The sequence below is a fragment of the Rhagoletis pomonella genome, unplaced genomic scaffold (genome assembly GCF_013731165.1).
Source record: "Rhagoletis pomonella isolate Grant_MI unplaced genomic scaffold, Rhpom_1.0 Rhpom_scaffold_00005, whole genome shotgun sequence".
Classification (NCBI taxonomy): domain Eukaryota; kingdom Metazoa; phylum Arthropoda; class Insecta; order Diptera; family Tephritidae; genus Rhagoletis; species Rhagoletis pomonella.
The window spans coordinates 23,055,091-23,073,577 of NW_023458559.1; the positions used below are offsets into that span (position 1 = coordinate 23,055,091).

At 34.9% G+C, this 18,487-nt stretch overlaps 1 protein-coding gene across 1 annotated transcript in view; it reads right to left on the reverse strand.

Annotated features, from left to right (window-relative positions):
• Positions 1-18,487, reverse strand: part of LOC118738771 — a gene marked incomplete in the record, with an annotated part of 347,848 nt that overhangs the window by 131,920 nt on the left and 197,441 nt on the right. The window contains 2 exon segments of the mRNA XM_036469734.1: positions 14,603-14,714; positions 14,820-14,979. Coding sequence (XP_036325627.1) covers positions 14,603-14,714; positions 14,820-14,979 — 272 coding nt within the window.

The following is an 18,487-nucleotide window of genomic DNA, read 5'->3' on the forward strand; positions in this document are numbered from 1 at the left end:
AAATATGATTTTGCCTTGGACATACCACTATCTACACGCATAGCCCGGAGCCAAAGCACTGTTGAAAATGGCAATATAGTGCGACGATATCCCGAAAAGTAACCTCCATGTCCGACATGAATATGCGGGCATCCTGTTTGCTGGCGGTCGGCGAAGAAGAAAACGAAAATCTCTGTTTTTTGGTTGCCTGACGCAAAGAAGCAATTTGGATAACACATTCTTTTAGGTTCAAGGATGATTTATACAATTTTGACTTTCGTCATTTCCCATCGTGGCATCTTTTATACCTTGAAATTTCTGCTTTAAAAATGTTCACAATTCCTTTCACTAGTGCGCAGATGGGTTAAAAAGAGCACGGAATGTGGCTCGCATAAATTTCTCTTGATTGTAGTAATAAAGCGATAATTACATATTGTGGCTGTTGGTATCGAATTTATGCGTTCACATGCTTGCCGCGAATCTTTTCATTTACGAGTATTTTTGGTAGACAATCTACGCGGTTTAATCAAATAAGCAGTGTGTCAAGAGCACTTGCAACATGAGCATGCGGAGTCAGTGAGCGAAAGAGATCTTTTTGAAATTGTGTCATTTGCGGTAAAAAAAAATTTCCATTGAAAACGTGCGCCACTTGAGGAACGTGTCAGCCGCATTCATAAATATATATCTAGGTAGACGAAGTAGAAGACAAACGCGCAGGAGGTGGCAACACAAGTGTCGCTCCGCGCACTTAAATTCACTCGCTCACTGAGTGGTGACCCACAAGCACAAAAAACACACAGCATACGCGTGGCATATGCCAGGGCGCACAAGCATACTTACTTCGGGGTCAGCGAATGCTTGTGAAGATATCGCGCATATGTGACTGTCAGAAATGTAGATTTCGGTGGCGTTTAAACTGCTCACTGATCTAAGATCTGGCACCTTACCTCCTACCAATAATAAAGGCCTGAAAAGCCTAGTGGCATGTTAGTTTGTTAAGGCGATAGCGAAATAAAATTGTATGAGTAAATAGTTAGCGGAGACGGCCCTTCAAAACAATAGTGGAAACGCCGGTGACAACTTGGAGAACAAATAGTTGAACGAAACCAAAGATACGCTCTGAACGGAAAGACTAGCGTAGGTACTCGTATTTTAAAACTGTAAAACAAGAATTTGTGAAAACAGTGGCTCAAAACAGGCTTTCAAGTTTAAAAAATTCGCTACATTTACTACAATAGTAACAAGGGTGTCTTACGAAGGATTTTCAAAGTTAATTTAAGATTAAGTTTTAGCCTTGTATTATTATTGTGGCCTACTTAGGAAAGATTTAGAGACTTGTAATATAACTCGGTAGCACCCAGGTTCGGTTCTTGGTCCGACCAAAATCATCGATTTTTCTAACAGCGGTCGTCCCTCGGTATGCAATGTAAACCTAGGAATGTATTTCTGCCCTGAAAAATCCTCTTACAGGAATTAAATATGAATAGCACCTAGATTTCAGAAGCGCGGTAGCGTTAAGCTGTATTGTATAACGATACCTTCGAGTAAGAATGGACAGTAGAACAGCTCGCTCGCAGCAGTGCTATAAAAATTACGTTGGGAGAAATATCTTCGAGCAATTCGAGACAAACCGATAGTTTAAAAAAGGTCAATCAATTCACTTTTTATCTGAAACTAAGATACGGTTTCAGAAAAAGTTATTTGGTTACGTTGCAGATGTACCTAAAATGATGTGCTTGTACCGAATATATTTTCAAATTAAACAAGTAAAGTAAGAAGTATAAGTTCGGGCGAAACCAAATTGTATATACCCGGCGCAGGTATCAACTATTGTCGTTCCAACTTTCTTTAAACTACCTAAAAGTCTATAGTAGTCATTTTTATTGTTAAGACCTCAGTTATTGAAACATAGTAGTTATTGTATATCCAAAAATTACCGTTATACAGGAAACCGGTGCAATTTAAGTCCGATTTGAATAATTTTCAACGAATTGCTTTTTCGTAGCAAGGTTATTAAACACACCAAGTTTGGTTAAAAATTGATAAATCGGTTACCGAGATGCACATTTGTGGTCAGAAGTGGGCGGCGCCACGCACAAAATCCAAATATTTATAATAGTCTAAGTTTTTGCTCAATGGTCATTGCAATAATCGATTTTGAGGCAGTTAGCTTCTGTAGTTACTGATTTATCGCAGTTTTTGTGTTTCGGTAAATTACCGTTATATGGGAGATGGGCGTGGCTATTACCCGATTTCAATGATTTTCAGCAAATTTCTTAGCCGAATCCTAAGCAAGGCTCGTACCGAGTTTGGTAAGGATTGGTGAAGCAGCTACTAAGATAGAGTATTTCATCATAAGTGGGCGAGGTTACGCCACTTTTCCAAAAATTTCATAATAATATTATTTTGTACCAAAATTCTACTTCACATACTAAATTGCACAAATTTGGATCAAATCTTATTACATTAAACGAGCAATTCTTGAATATATATATATATATATATCCATAGGGTTCTCGGAAACGACTCTAACGATTTTGACGAAATACACAGATAATGTTTTAGATTTTAAGGTTATCTGAATAGGCATTATCTACGAGAGAAGACATAAGGTTGCCACCTGTTCGAAATTAGTTACAAATTGATTAAAACATCATAACATGGGTATCAAATGGAAGGCATTTTAAATATCCATTGCCACCTATTTTGAATCGCATATTTCTTTAATTTTTTGTTTAGAAAAAAAGGTAAAAGCGGTTAGGCGATTATTGCTTATGACCACTGTTATATCCTTATGCATGACAAAAAATCGGATTAAAGATATGCAGTAATAACAAAACATATGGTAAAATCTGCAATTAATTAATTATATATAAATCTTTCGAATCAGCAAACTGCCACCGCATGCAAAAACTAAGTTTTCAATGGGCGATTGTGCTAAACATGTGCTCTTTCCACAATCTGGCAACTGTAATTGAGTGCGTGACCTAAAGCGACTAGCGAATAAAGTCTGCTTGGGAATGTAGGGGTGCCGACTAGATTTCCACAAACGAATCCGTAAACAGATATTTTAAAACAACGCGTCGCTATGTTTGTGGCAGGCAAAGTTTCGTTCTCGAATCGTCAGTGGAGAACTTTCGATCTTTTCTCGGATCTTATATGAACGTGTTTCCCTGTCTTATTCCGATTTTGGTCCCGCCAAATAAAAAGCAAGAAGTTTTTATTTTTATATGAAAATAATGCATTGAGTTTTTTATTAGTACCCCTGCAGGGAAACCGTGAACTATTGAATCCGTACTAGATCTTTATCGCCAAAAAAGAACCAGTCCTATAGTAACTAGATCCTCACCAGTTGAAAATCGGAGAAATGTGGTACTTTTAAAAACCTATTTTATTTCACTTTTTTATTAGAAATCGATATCTAAGGTGACGAATTTAGAACAATTAGGGGGCAATTAACACTTCCTAGGACATCGCCATGTTCAATTCGCCAGTTGTTTCCATGAAAAATAGATTTCTCGCGAACCAGTGCTGGGTCTAAATGTACTAGAAGCGCACTAGTTCAGATTTTCCCCACAGGGACTTTACAAAATACCACTAACAATTCATTTGCCGCCTCTTTACTAAAATATCATTAGCAGACACACATTTTGCTAAACAAAATAATTCTTAAAGACTCACCTTTTATGAAATGTCGGCTAGGTTGTGAACGATAATATAATCTCACTTTAAACCTTCGGCTGAGTACTCACAAGCTTGCCGAATTGAGGATTTCGTGGTCATTTTGATGTTATTTTAGCCCAATGACGCTATGACGATTTTTCTCCCAAAATGACGATATTTTATTTCAGTTTTTTCCACTTAAATTCATACATATGTACATATGTATATGGTATATGGTACAAAATCTGTTAAAGGAAGATGTAATCCAAAATACATACAATCATGTTTTTATCTAGTTTTGTTCTACAACCGTCCTTTTAGGTACATATGTATATTAAGTTTGTACTAGACTCGTAACCAAATTGTAAATTTGCAGTGCTGCCACTCATTTAAAAGAGACAGAAATATAGCTGAAAAGATTTTTTCCAGTTACTCTTTAACACTGGATAAAAATCTTTTAAAAAACTGCAAACTAGTTGAGGTCAACAATTTAAAATCAGTTGTGTTTCATTAAATCCTAATTTTAAATTGTTGTTAAAAGAAATGAAATTACAAATTAACTTTTACTGACCCATATGGTAAAAATTGGTTTCTTTGACTCACACGTCAACTCTTGATCTATTTTTTTGATATACATCTTAAGGCATCCTGAAACAAGTTCCGATTGACATACAATGTATACGGTGAGCGTTCACTTCTCTTGTGCCTCGCATGCGAACAAATTGAAAAATATAACCAAGTATGGTAAGTAACTTTAAATAGATATACGTTTTTCGTTAGAGAAATTGGTTGATAGTTTTACTCGTAGAAGAGTCTGCTGGAAGCAATATTTTATATTAAATGGCTGTTAAAACAGTTTATAAGGAAATAAGTTTGAAATATTTTGAAACGATCTCCTGTGACACTGCAATTAAATATAGACATATATATCGTTTTCTCATCTATTCTACGTATGTGCATATCTTCATCATATTGAATTTAATCGGGAATGTCGGGAAAGAATTTTTGGTACTGTCCCGCCCGAACCTTTTTTTTAACTTCCCGATACCGTCCATCCCGGCCATTTCGAAATTAGTACCTATTGAGCGTTGTTAGGCCAAACACAGAGAAGTACGAAGGTGATGTGTGTCCAAAAATATAGCCAAGCATTTGAGGAGGATGCAGGAGTGGTTGAATTGCAACTTAAGTAATGTTGATAGAATGCATGTGACATATTTGTGCCACATTTTGTTGTACATTGCAACGTCAGCATAAAGAACCTGCTTGTGAGGAGCTAGACTGAAGCATTCATTGTAAGTTTCCATGTGTATTTTAAGGAGCACTGGCACTACGTCACACCAACTACGCCAGTAACACATGCGTCTTCACACAGGCTTATGTGTACATACATATATATATAAACTTACAGCAAAATTGCAGTAATCCAAGTGGCAACTACAGAATCTGTTTGTTTTATTGCAGCAAGATTTGTGCAACAATGCCACAACTACATACTACTGCAGCTAGCAGCTGGGAGGCAACGCAATTGTAAATGCAACACTGCTCGGTTATTCGCAATAATGCTATATGCTTGTATTGTTGTTGCTGCATTTTATGCTTTTTGAATACAGAATTTGCGCTTTTGTGGCAATTTCAATTTATGCAACACACCGACATCGCATGTGCACGCACACTTTACACCACAGTCGTTGCCCTGCAGGAAATGTATCTAACTATAAGCTAACTTTAATGATGGAGCTAAAAGTCACTATTATCTGGATATTTTCTTTGACGGGTGGTTACCTCTGCACTAGATGTAGTCATAGGGTGTTACCTTTTGCATTTGATGTAACTAACTTGTAACTAACTAATTTTGGACATTAAATATCAATAGGAAATTCAAATTTATTTTTTTTTGGTTTTTTTAATTTTTATTTATTTATTTTATTACATTTCATATTTGTTTACATTTTCTGCTGAGGGTGGTCCCATATTCGAACTTCGTCAGACAACTGATAATATGAAATTTTGATGTTCCTTTTATTTGTCCTCAATTCGAAAAAGTATTTGCGAAGTGCAGGACATTTAAATAGAAAAGCGTTTAAAGAAAAAAAGCTCCTGTATTACTCCTGCATTACTTGTCAACTAGTTTCAAGTTAGCTTTTTGTAGCTAACTACAAGTTATATATTTTATAGAAAAGGCTACATAACTATAAGTGGGTTATTTTTTATCAATTGATATTTTTTCTGCAGGGTGTATATATGTAGATACATACATATCTACTAGGTATGAATGTGTGTTGATGTGTGCATAAAACAGAGCTTCACAACAGACGTGCAATCACACAGTTGCACTCGAGCGCCTGCGAAAGTGGCTTGTTGCAAGCTGAAGTTGCATGCCACACTTACCAGTTAGCCGAACTGTCAACTAAACAAGCAAAACATCAGCGCGCCAACTATGTAGTGCAATCTTGCAACTGCAACCACGTCAGTGTACAAAACGCTGCAAAACTAAGCCAAAAACACAAACAAATATACTTTATACAGTGCCACCAGCAACCAGACAAATCTAGCTGGGACAGGCAATCGCTATGAAGTTGAAGAGTCGGTTGCTGCCACTGATTCGCAATGCATATTTTTTGTTCAGTTATATTCGATGTTCTAACATGCTACACTGCACTCTGCCCCTCTGCCCCTTCCCATCGTGCTGCAGCTGTGACAGGCCAACAGCAGGAAGGATGCGCCGAAAGACTTGACTTATGAATTGGCGCTTGAAATAGGGAAAATACCGAAATGAAGAAACGTACTCAAGTTGACAGCTGGAACTACGGAAGCAAGTTAGAAGGGCATACATACATATGACCCATCTACTGCAGAAAGCATGCATTCGTATGCACTATATTTGTTTTCAAGTTTTCAAGTGCATTGCTACAGCTTCTTGTCCCTTCACTCCCGACTATTTGAATATCTTACTATTTATTCGCCTACTCTGGCCTGTTAATGTTTTGCCAAATGCCACATATCTACCCTGCAGGGAAAGCTACTAGTTGTGAACTAGAATTCTACCAGTTTGCTTTTCAGCCCAACTAGTTCACGTTCTATCCTTTTTCAATGTTAGCGACTGGTATTTTTAACATTACGATGTCCTACGAGATGTCAATTGTCAGGCTATGCATCAGCATCTACTAGTAGAAATACTAGTAGCATCATACCAGTAGATGAGATAGTCTGCCCATTCATCCCCTATGAAAAGTATTAGTATGCCTTTTTGCTCGCGGCGGTCCAACAGTCGCAATGGCCGACAGAGCAAAGCACTCGCGTGATATGCCTGAGGTACCAGGTTCAAGCCCTGGCGCAGGGAAAATTTTTTTATTTAACTTTTTTTTTTATAATATTTCTTTTATTTATATTTTTTATTTAGGGTTTTTTTGTTATTCTTAAATGTAATTAAAAAAAAAATATTTTTTTTTTATCTATTTTTTTTATGGCACAAGTATTTTTTCCCATATATTTGTTTATTTTTTTTGTAATGCAACTAGATTTTTAAGTTTGTTATTTATATTTAAATTGAAATAATTATCTAACTTTAAAAATCTTAACCACCTCCAAGCGGCCTCGAACCTGCGATCCCAGAATCAGAACCAGTAGTCTTCACGTGACGCCACAGCCGACATTTGTAAGAAAAGCAATTAATTGCGTTTTATTTTAGGCTTTGGTAATTCAAAGGCAGATGTCGCTGAACGCTTAAGTTCTTCGAAAATGTCGAACTGGTAGGCACATACTAGTTTATAAACTAGTATTTTTTCTAACTGGTTTGGGCTTTCACTGCAGGGTATGTATGCATGTAAATATGTGCAAGTAAAACATTTTGAAACCTACTCACCGATATACGTGCGTGCAAGTATGTGAGCGTTTGCATAAATCTAGCTTAAATGAATTGCAGCATGTGTGCCGTTTGTTGGTCACGGACGGTGCTACGTGTGACAGTCACATACGCATAGCAGAAATATTCTCATTCAGCACGTTTTTGGTACCCTAATTTAAATTTAAGCGCCACTAAATGATGCTTCATTGTCATTTTTCTAATTTGAAAATGAACTAATTATGTCTTAGCTTTTGAGGATTTGTACATATCAAGTTTCGTGAAACTTTTGTTTAAGTAGATTACATTTATATAAATTCTTGGGTAATTAATCACATAAGAAATGTATAGAAAATAAAGGTTTAAATCTACTTTCACCGTTTTCACATTGAAATTTTATTCGACGAATGCAAATATTCTTTAAAAACTACATGTATTAGTTAGCCTTATGTCATAATGGAGGACAATATGCCCGGGCCGGTAAAGTAAACTTATTTCAAGTCTGGAGTATTGTTGGCATCCAGTAGGCATGTAATGATAAAAAAATTTCCTATAAAACACCATTAATTTATGGCAATTTTATATTGATGACGGTGTGTCACTCATTTTCTTCCATACGAAATACATATGTATGTGTAGTCGACAATTTATTTATATGGAGGCAAATGCCAACACAGTCAAGAAAAAAAATTGCCAAAAATCAATGTTGTTTTGTAGCCATTTCAACCCTGTATCAAAAAGAATAATGAAGCAAAGTTCAAATTTTTGTAGTAGTCACCCTATTTACTGGACTTAAATTAAATGGAAAATTCATTCATTAGTTAAAATTTCACTTACTACATTACAAAAATACCAATATATCAATATTGCACACTAAAAAATCATTCTAGGTGCAAAAATAGTAAAACTGCGTTTTAAGTTTTTCTCTCTTTGAAATTTGAAATTTACGATTAATTCAAAAAAGTTTTTAAAACATTCAGTGCAATGTAGAATAACAATATGGGTATCAAATAAAAGGGAAAATTCTTCAGAGTTAACAAAGATTAAGATTTGGTACATAAGAAAAAATATGTATTGAAAATGTCCTTTTAAAATTGTATCATGGAAAATTTGCAGTATTTGGTTTTGAAGAAATTATATGATAAGAACGAATATACACATGGCTACATCTTCTAATTTGGTCTTTATAACTTTCTTAGCTAACACAAGTAAGTAAGTTTAAGTTCGGGCGGAGCCGAACATTAAATACCCAACGCAAGTATTAAATAAATGTTTTTCACCTTAATGAAAGCTACCGCTACATGGTAAGCCGGGGTGTAACAATTTCGAGTAAATTAGCGTCCCTAAATTTCGAAATATTGAAGTTTCAAGCATTTATGAAATTTACCGTTATATGAAAAGCGGCCGTAATTTAAGTCCGGTTTCAATAGTTTTCGACGTTTCAACCATACCGAGTTTGGCACATATTGGTAGAACATATGTATAATCATAAGTGGGCGGTGCCACGCCCATTTTCCAAAATTTTATCATAACCGTATTTCTTGGTAAACAATTGTTGCAAGTATCAATTTCTAATAAATTAGCTTTAATATTTAGTGATTTATCGAAGATTGTATATTTCTCTAAATTACCGTTATATGGGATGTGGGCGTAGTTATTGTCCGGTTTTAAAAATTTTCGGCCATTTGGCATACTGTGCCAAGGCCAACAACTGTGCCAAGTTTGGAAGAAATTGCTGCAGCGGTTACCAAGATATACACATGTAACCATAAGTGGGCGTGACGACGCCCATTTTTCAAAAATTTATAATATTCTTATTTTTCGTCTAAAATTTATTGTAAATGTCAATTTTGAGTGTATAATCTTCAGTAGTTACTAAAATATCGCAGTTTTCGCATTTTCAATACCAACCTACCTTGGGTTAATGAAAACCTACGTTTCGTTGAGATATCTCAATTTTTGCTCGACGGACGGACATACGGACAGACGGACGGACAGACAGACATGGCTTAATCGACTTCTCTATTCATTCTGAGTATTTATGTATACATTTGTCTATATCTATCTCGATTCGTTTTGGCTGTTACAAACAACCGTTATGTGAACAAAATTAATATACTCTTGTGCACAAGTGCGCTCGGATATAAAAAAATCAAACTTGATCGTACATAGTCGTGCATGGCGTATGAGTGACATTACTTCCTGTCCATACATATTTCATACAAAAAATCATTGGACATTTTCATTTGACCATTCACAACACAACTTTTGTATTTATCCATCGTTTTTCTTCGTTTAAAGCGAGTTTTTTTTTTATAAAAGAAATTACTTTAATACAAATGATAAACGGGAGATAGGCGTGGTTATTGTCCGATTTTGCCCATTTTCAACACCGTCCATCCTACGCTGAAAAGAAGTATTCATAGCGGGTTTCGATTTCTTTTTTCCATTCTGATCATTTATGTATACATTTCTCTATATCTACCTCGATTCGTTTTGGCTGTTACAAACAACCGTTATGTGAACAAAGTTAATATACCCTTGTGCACAAGTGCGCTTGGGTATAAAAATAAAATACAAATTAACATAAAATGTAATTGACACTTGATGTATACTTTTCTCTCATTAGGCAATTCAAGCTATATAATTACGGTGATCATATATTTGCAGTGAAAATACTGTACGCAATCTTATTATGTATATGTAGGCGCCACGATTGAGAGAATACATCATTCTTGTGTAGGCGCCATAGTATTTTTGAGCAGAACTCCTTACTGCGAAGCGGCCTTTGGCCGCGCTTCAAAGAAATAACCCTCATCAGTCCAACTCCAACTAACGGCGAGCCTAAGCTATTGACCAAAAATTGTCATCTTTCACACAGGTTGATATTAGAGCATAATGAACCATATTTTTCCTATTACGAATCAAAATTCTAAATAAAATTATGCAAAAAAATATTTTTTAAAAACAAGCTTTTATTTAACATGTACAATCAAAGGAATAAAATAAAGTAGTGTAACAAAAGATTTTTTAGCAAGAAAATTTTGTCAAAACTGCACTAAAATTAATAAAATTAAATAAGTTAAGGTCTCGTTAAAGTTACTAAAAGCCATTTAGTGAAAGGAGTTATTCAAACTGTAATGAAAATTACTAACAATTTGTACTAATTTACTTCGTTTTTAAAAAAGTTTGTCGCGCGAATAGCAAACCGGCATTTAAATATCTGTATACATACCAGAGAACAGCTTTGAGTATGATCGAGCCTCTTTGATCACACTCACTAAAAATCAAGCACAAGCGAACGCCACACTCGGCTACTATGTGTTCGATCGAGATGCATACCCGACAGCTGCTTTGGTTACGAACGAGTCTGTTCGATCACCCTCGCTATAAATTGAGCACAAGCGAACACCACACTCGGACACCCGCAGCTAACCCGAAAATTTGTGTAACAATGAAACGGACACCCGAACATTGCGATAAAATGCAGGACAACAAAGAAATTTACGCTGAAGGTAACTGGCGCCAATATGTTCCCACAAAGCATACGAAAATGTTGTTGCTTTGTGCTTGTGCTACCGAAAAATTCAACCTTCTCTTTACCCTCTACGCACAAAAACTAAGAACACCGCGATGAGAAGGCAACATTTTTTGTAGAAACAAAAACGTCATAAGCCAATCAAGAAAATTTTGTGCACACTCGGGTGGAAACTCGAACACCCGGGTATATTGAGCTGCAAAGCACCCGAACCCAATCAAGTATGTATGAAAAGCAATCGGGTGTTGTGGCCAACATGTTCGTCTTGAGCTCAGTCGATAACGAACAATACTTCTGCTCGTATACAGAGAACGATGCAAAACGGGTTTTGTTAGATGATCGAGTATACACGAAAATCATGCACCCGCTGCAGATGTCTGATACATACATACCTAACCAATTATGCATGTACGCTGAATTCGCCGACAAGCTTTTTGAAATGTACATGTACATGTTAAATAAAAGCTTGTTTTTAAAAAATGTTTTATTACATTATTTTATTTTCTAATTTTTAGTCCATTTATAAATGCGTTGCATATTAAAAGGTGTTATTTTATTTTATGCACAAAATTTTGCAGAAGATATTAAACTAATTCAACTTGCAATGAAAGAGAACAGAAGACTATGCAAGCAAAATGTTGTTTGCTTACGTTTTGTATAAACAGTATAGCAGCAGTTAATTTCATTTAAAGAAATGGCGTGTCGTCCATTCCCGCTGTAGCGTATATAAAAGGTGCATATATTTAGCCGCAATATTTAACTTCTTCTGGCGGGGCGACATCTGGAGTCTTTTAATTGTATCTTCTTGATATGATGCCTACCACGAAGTTCATATCTAGACTAGGTTGATATCTAGAATTTGCCACAAATAGCTTTGCTTTGCAGGCGGTAGTAGCTTTAACAATTTTATAGTGGTTTTACGTTCTTTGGCAGATTACGCTCTGTTAGCCATAAATCTTATTATTTTTTGACCGCCTTTGAATCTAGACCCCTGGATCATATAGGGAATTCATTTATGTTTTAAATTGCATTGTCATCGTGATTGGAACTATGCTGAAAATTTCAAGTCTCTAACTTGTCGGGAAGTTAGTTTAAAATCGATAGGAAATTTCCGCGACTTCCGCGGGATGACCAAGTTAAATAAAAGCTTGTAAAAAAAGGATTTTCGAGACACGCTAATACATAGTTCATATTAGTTCGCGTTGATATTAGTACTGAGGCAGCACGAGATAAATTGCTTCTGCCATATTTCGTGTGGCTTACAGTTAGTAATGCCGACTTCTACTAACAAGTAGAGCTCTTGTTAACAGTCGATTATCTGGTTAACCGATTATTCGAATAGTCGAGTAGCAACTTTTGCATTGACTGAAAATCGAATAGCAAGTATTCGATCATTTCATCAACTTCGACTAGTCGTGCAATTGATTAACTGTCATTATTCGAATAGTGAAAGTTGCTTAAATACAAATTTTTTATCTTTTCAAAACAAAAAATGTGCTTTATCGAAAATGAGTTTACGTAAGCGTAGGTGGGTGTGGAACTTCTTTTCTAATTCCGAAGGTGGAAAAGAAGTCAAGTGTTCAATATGAGGACAAAATATGGCCTATAATAATTCGACATCGTCTTTGGCAACCCATTTGAAGGCCACTCATAAGAGGAACAAGGAGCAGGACCTGGAAATGTATGTTTATGTTAACGAACTAATTAGTGGTAATTTTCCATAGTTTATCCTCCCCAGGACCACAGATGTAGCCAATAGTGAATGCGCCGAAACAAGCCCGGCAAAAAATGTCAAGCGTAGAAGAAAAAACGAGATGGCGAAACTATTCCAAACGAGCGCCAAGAGACCATTTCTCGTGCAATAGCACGATTAATTGTAACAAATATGTTACCCATTTCTCTTGTTGCAACCCTGGATTCCATGAGTTTATCAAGGTGATGGATGCACTTTGAATTTTGCATATTTTGCTATAAGTCACGTATTCAGCTCCATCATAATTCATGCAGTACCACAACATTTTTGGTACTATAAATATTCAAAGCCTATCAAGTAATCGAATGAAAACAACTAGTCGATTATGAACGGCTAGTCGAAAGTGAACGGTTAATCGATTAATGGCATTCGATTATTTTTTGAAACAACCTTTTCTATTCGATTAACCGATTAATCGGTTAGTCGATTAACAAGAGCTCTACTAACAAGCAAATATTGCGACTAAAGGTCTATTTTCACCCATCAGTGCCGTTTTAATACCGTACAGTGGTAAATCTAGAATCCTTTTTCCGTGGCTGTTAGAGCCTTTATTTTATTTTTTTAATTTCAGGAATTAACACATATCGTCGCCTGGCGTGAAATACCGCATATGAAGATCCGATCATTGGATCATGAAGAAATTAGCGTTTTTCTAAAATTTTGTATGAAAATTTAAGGCGGTTTTGTTTTTTTCAAAATAGTACTTGTTGTCTATATAAACAGAACTTTCAAAAGAATAACGTCATTTACATATGCAAAATTATCGTTGCCGACGTATTTTTTATTCACTTTACAACAATAAAATACACTACAGAATAATAATTTTTTACCAGATAACCTGCTAACCAGGCAAGTGTGAACAACCCAACTGATTCTGAACTGGCAAGGCACTGAAATGTGTAAATAGACCCTAATGTAGTTTGGGCAAATATGGAGGCGATAGGAAAGATTTACGTGATGCATGGCGAGTTTCTTTGTGAGCTTGCATTTATTATGTTTACGCGAGTTTGCGATTTGAACATATTGACCCCAAAGTGCATTGCATGTTTATTATCATAAAATCCGACATATACATTATTGTGTGCGCATGATTATGCATTAAAAATGTATCTGTTTTCATTGGACTGTCAATATATTTCTCTAAGCCTATGTTTGTATGTCGATATGTGTTAAATCGCGTTTCATTTTACGTTGCCTGCTTTGCTGTGCTTATTTGATGATTCGATGCAAATAGTATCGAACTATATTTGCCTTCTCTATTGGCGGCTGCATTAGTGCATTTACGCATTTTAGATTGGCACAGAAATACACACAGTCAACCTGCCACTGTTTGCACACATCCATATGTACATATGTACATGCATACACATATAGATGCTCACTCATTCCCGGCACATTCATTCTCGGCTCCTCTTTGCATTACGATTTTGCCATTAGGTTTGTTTGCGCCACTATCTCTGCGATTTCACAATGCCTTCGATCGTCTAGTTTTGTATTTGTTTTTAATTAGAATTTTGTTGACATTTGGAAATTTAGTTAAATTGGGATGCACTTTGCAGTATTTGCCGACTGTCATTGTCCCTATCTGAGCACCACTCGATTGCTAACTTTTACTTTGATTGCGATTGTACATAAGTGGTATCTGAACATTCTGAGAGTATTTTTTGCACTGTTCTTTTAGTGCAACAGTGAGATAAAACAGCATTAGGTCACCATAGAAAAAGTTGCATACAATTAAGTTAATTTAGTTCTTTCTATATGTATACTTCCAACTCACTTTTTGGCTATCATATTTCAAAAGATAGTACATTTTGTACTCGTAACTTACCAGACAACTTGCGTCAGAGATGCCGGATTCGCGACATATTCACAGTTGAGCAGCACTGTGTCGCTGGTATTTACTGTAATCTCCGGCGGACTGACTTTGACTACCGGTGGATCTGCAAAGGAGAAATTTTCGCATGAAATTCGTTACACTAATTTTACGTTGCATGAAACCATAAATATTGGTGTTGGTGTTGTGGTTTTTCTGTTATGAAACTTACATAAAACTTCCAGTGTCAATGATGACGTGAATGGTTTTTCTCGGTTTATCTGCAGCACGACATTGTCCGCGTCACACCGAAATATCATGTCATTCTCGAAACGTGTCGCGTTGAAGATAAGCTCTGACTGCGTGTGATACGTGCCATCGTCCTTCTCGAACTGGTAATATGGGAAACAGAAAGAAAAACAGAAATTGCAGGGTATACATATGTATATATACATTCATAGTTAAGAGAAAATGGGTTTTTGATTTTACAGGTGCATAAAAATTTTTGAAAATCTGGTTTCCAAAGAGGAAAAAAGTAATTTGCTTTGCCTTTTGACTTTGTGTCTTAAACTTATTTTTCTTCATATTACAGCGTAAATTACTTTAACTCGATCAAGTTACTTCACACAAACCAAGTACGTTCATATTTTGTTTCATAATTTCTATAGATATGTGATTAGCACGTGTACGTAGGATTGTGTTGTACTTTATTTAAACAAAAAAAAAAAAACAGATCAGTCCAGTGCCTTCGTCTTGACTAAAACTTAAACGCAGAATACGTAATTCAGGTTGAATTTAAATTTTAAAATAGGTGGCAACCCTCCTACATGTAGTTTAGAAATAAATCTCCTCAAATCAATTTATATTGAGGTAATTTATTAAACCTATGGCATAAATTAAATTAAACTTTGTAAACAGGTGGCAACCCTCTGCAAAATATTTCCAAACCACAACCTCTTTCGTCTGGCACCCATATCGGGATACATATTTCAATTTTATGATTGCCTTAATTTAGGTTGAGCTTGATTTTTCTAAACAGGTAGTAGTTTAGAAATAAAGGTCTTTCAATGCCATTTTGAAATATATTGTACTAATACACTTAAACTGATTTACACAACTCTTTTCAAAATATTTTGAACAACCTCTTTCGTCTGACATTCATATCGGGATATGTATTTAAATTTTCTAAATACCTTAATTTAAGTTGATCTGGATTTTGTAAACGGGTAGCAACACTCCTTCATGCAGTTTAGTAATAAAGGCATTTTATAAGGCCATTTTGATTGATACCCATATTATAGTAACTCATTTAACCTATTGTATACAATAAGTTTAACTTTGTGAACAGGTGGTAACACTGTTCAAAATATTTTCAAATGAAAGCCTTTTCAAACTTTTAATTTAATTTGAATTTAATTTATGAAACTGGTGGCAATCCTCCTACGGGTAGTTTGGGAATAAAGTTTTTCCAAAGCCATTTTCATTGATATCTACTATATAATAGTAATGCATTTACCTTTTGTATACATTGAATTTACCTTTGTAAACAGGTGGCAACCCTCTTCAAATATTTTCAAACCATAACCTCCTTCGTCCGGCACATATATATACATATATCGGGATACATATTTCAATTTTCTAAATGTCTAATTAAAGTTGAACTTGATTTTGTTTTTGTTTTTATGCTCTCACCCCCTAGGATTGTTCTATACCGAAAAAAATATATATCCCTATTTTTTAATTTGAAATCAAAAAATATTTAGACGTTGTTCAAAGCGCCCAAAGTTTTCCATGTAATTTATATGGGGAAAAACAACTTTTCGTAGAAACGGTATATAATTCCTAAAATCAATATTTTCTATCGAAAAACTCTATTTAGCTGCAGGAGAATCCCAATAATAAACATTATTAATCATTTTTTCATCGCAACTTTAATTCATAGGTGCGCCAAAACCCATTAAAATCCCGAAAAATGCAATGGGCGGACCAATAAAAAATAGTGGTGGCAAACTATCGATGGCACTATCAGTATCGGTGGGACATCACTATCGCAACTATCAATGGCGATCACTATCGGCCATATCTGAAGTTCGATGCTATCGAGGAATTGCCATATCTATGTATGATTTTTATGTACCATACATATGTTGAAACGCGTTTGTGTGAAATTTTTTATAATACTCGTGCGGATAGTGTAACAAAATATGGACAAATATCTAACTCACAATGTCAAAGATCACGTGTGTTATAGATATGTTTATATTGCATGTGTTTCATTTTATGTAATAAATTTTACAGAAAACTAGAGTTTAAGTCATGAATCTTTTTGTACAAAAAAATCTGCACATAAATCGTAAAAGTAAAAATGTTAAAGTTGTATAAGTAAATAAACAAGAATTTAAGTAAATTAATGAACATTTTATAGTGTCGCGAAATATATTTCTCTTTTTTTCTTTGAAGCTAATTAATTTTTTATAAAAGCCCAGCTTAATGTCTAATGAAAACCATGTAAACCCCTATTTCAAACTTTGTGCAACAATTAATAAAATTCCTCACAGTTTCACCGAAATTCCTAACTTTGGAATCAGAATTTTGAGAAAAATGTTTGGTGTGAAATTTTAAAGTCCATTAAATTTTAGTATAATAAACGGTGTCACGTATTTTCTTCAAACGTAATTTTTACATGTCTTTTTGCTGCATTCATATTAAAAAAATTCATCCACACTATCGAGACTATCGGCGGCAGCGCACTATCGAGATTATCGATGGCAGCGCACTATCGGAAAAAATTACTATCGGCACAATCGATAGTGACCCAAAAGACTATCATCAACTATCGATGGTGTCCACTATCGATAGTTTGCCACCACTACTTCAAAGGTGATACATTTCAAAATTATACATTCGTCAGAAAATGCGAAAAACTATATCTTAGCACGTGCCAATGATATGAGCAAGGAAGACTTTACCTTAGGTTTTTTTTAACAAATTATAACAGACATTTTCTCCAGCTGAAAGGTAAATAAAAGCTCTGTGTACATTTTTAGTGCATGATTTGAAAAATGCCAAATTTTGGGTTGCGTTACTTTTGAGGATCGATTTTGCAATCGACTTTGTTATCGATTTTATTATCGATTAACTGTCGATTTTGTTATCGATTTTTTTTATTGATTTTGCTATCGATTTTGTTATCGATATTTTTATAGATTTTGTTGTCGATATTTTAATCGATTTTGTCATCGATATTTTTATCGATTTTGTTATCGATATTTTTATTGATTGTGCTAACAATTTTGCTATCGATATTATTATCGCTTTTGTTATCGATATTTTGATCGATTTTGCTATAGATATTGTTACTAATTTCGCTATCGATATTTTCGGAACTTATCGATATAATGATCGATATATTTATCGATTTTGTAGTCGATATTTTTAACGGTTTTGTTGACGATACTTTTATCGATTTTGCTGTCGATATTGTTATCGATATTTTTATCAGTTTTCTTATCGATATTTTTATCGATTTTGCTATCGATATTGTTATCGCTTTTGTTATCGATATTTTGATTTTGTTATCGATATTGTTATCGATATTTTTATCGATATTGTTATAGATTTTCTACCGATATTACTATCGATTTTGAGATCGATATTTTCATCGATTTTGTTATCGATGTTTTTATCGATTTTGCTATCGATATTATTATTGCTTTTGTTATCGATATTTTATTCTAAGTGTGTGCTTTCGTTTTTGACTTTGATAAGCTCTTAACCAAAACAAGTATTCTACGTTTAAATATAGCGGCTGTATCTCCGATACCACCACGAAGGCTCAGGACTGTACCTTTTTGGTCTCCTTTTGTCACTGCCGGCAGCCTAACTGTTCTTGCGCATGCA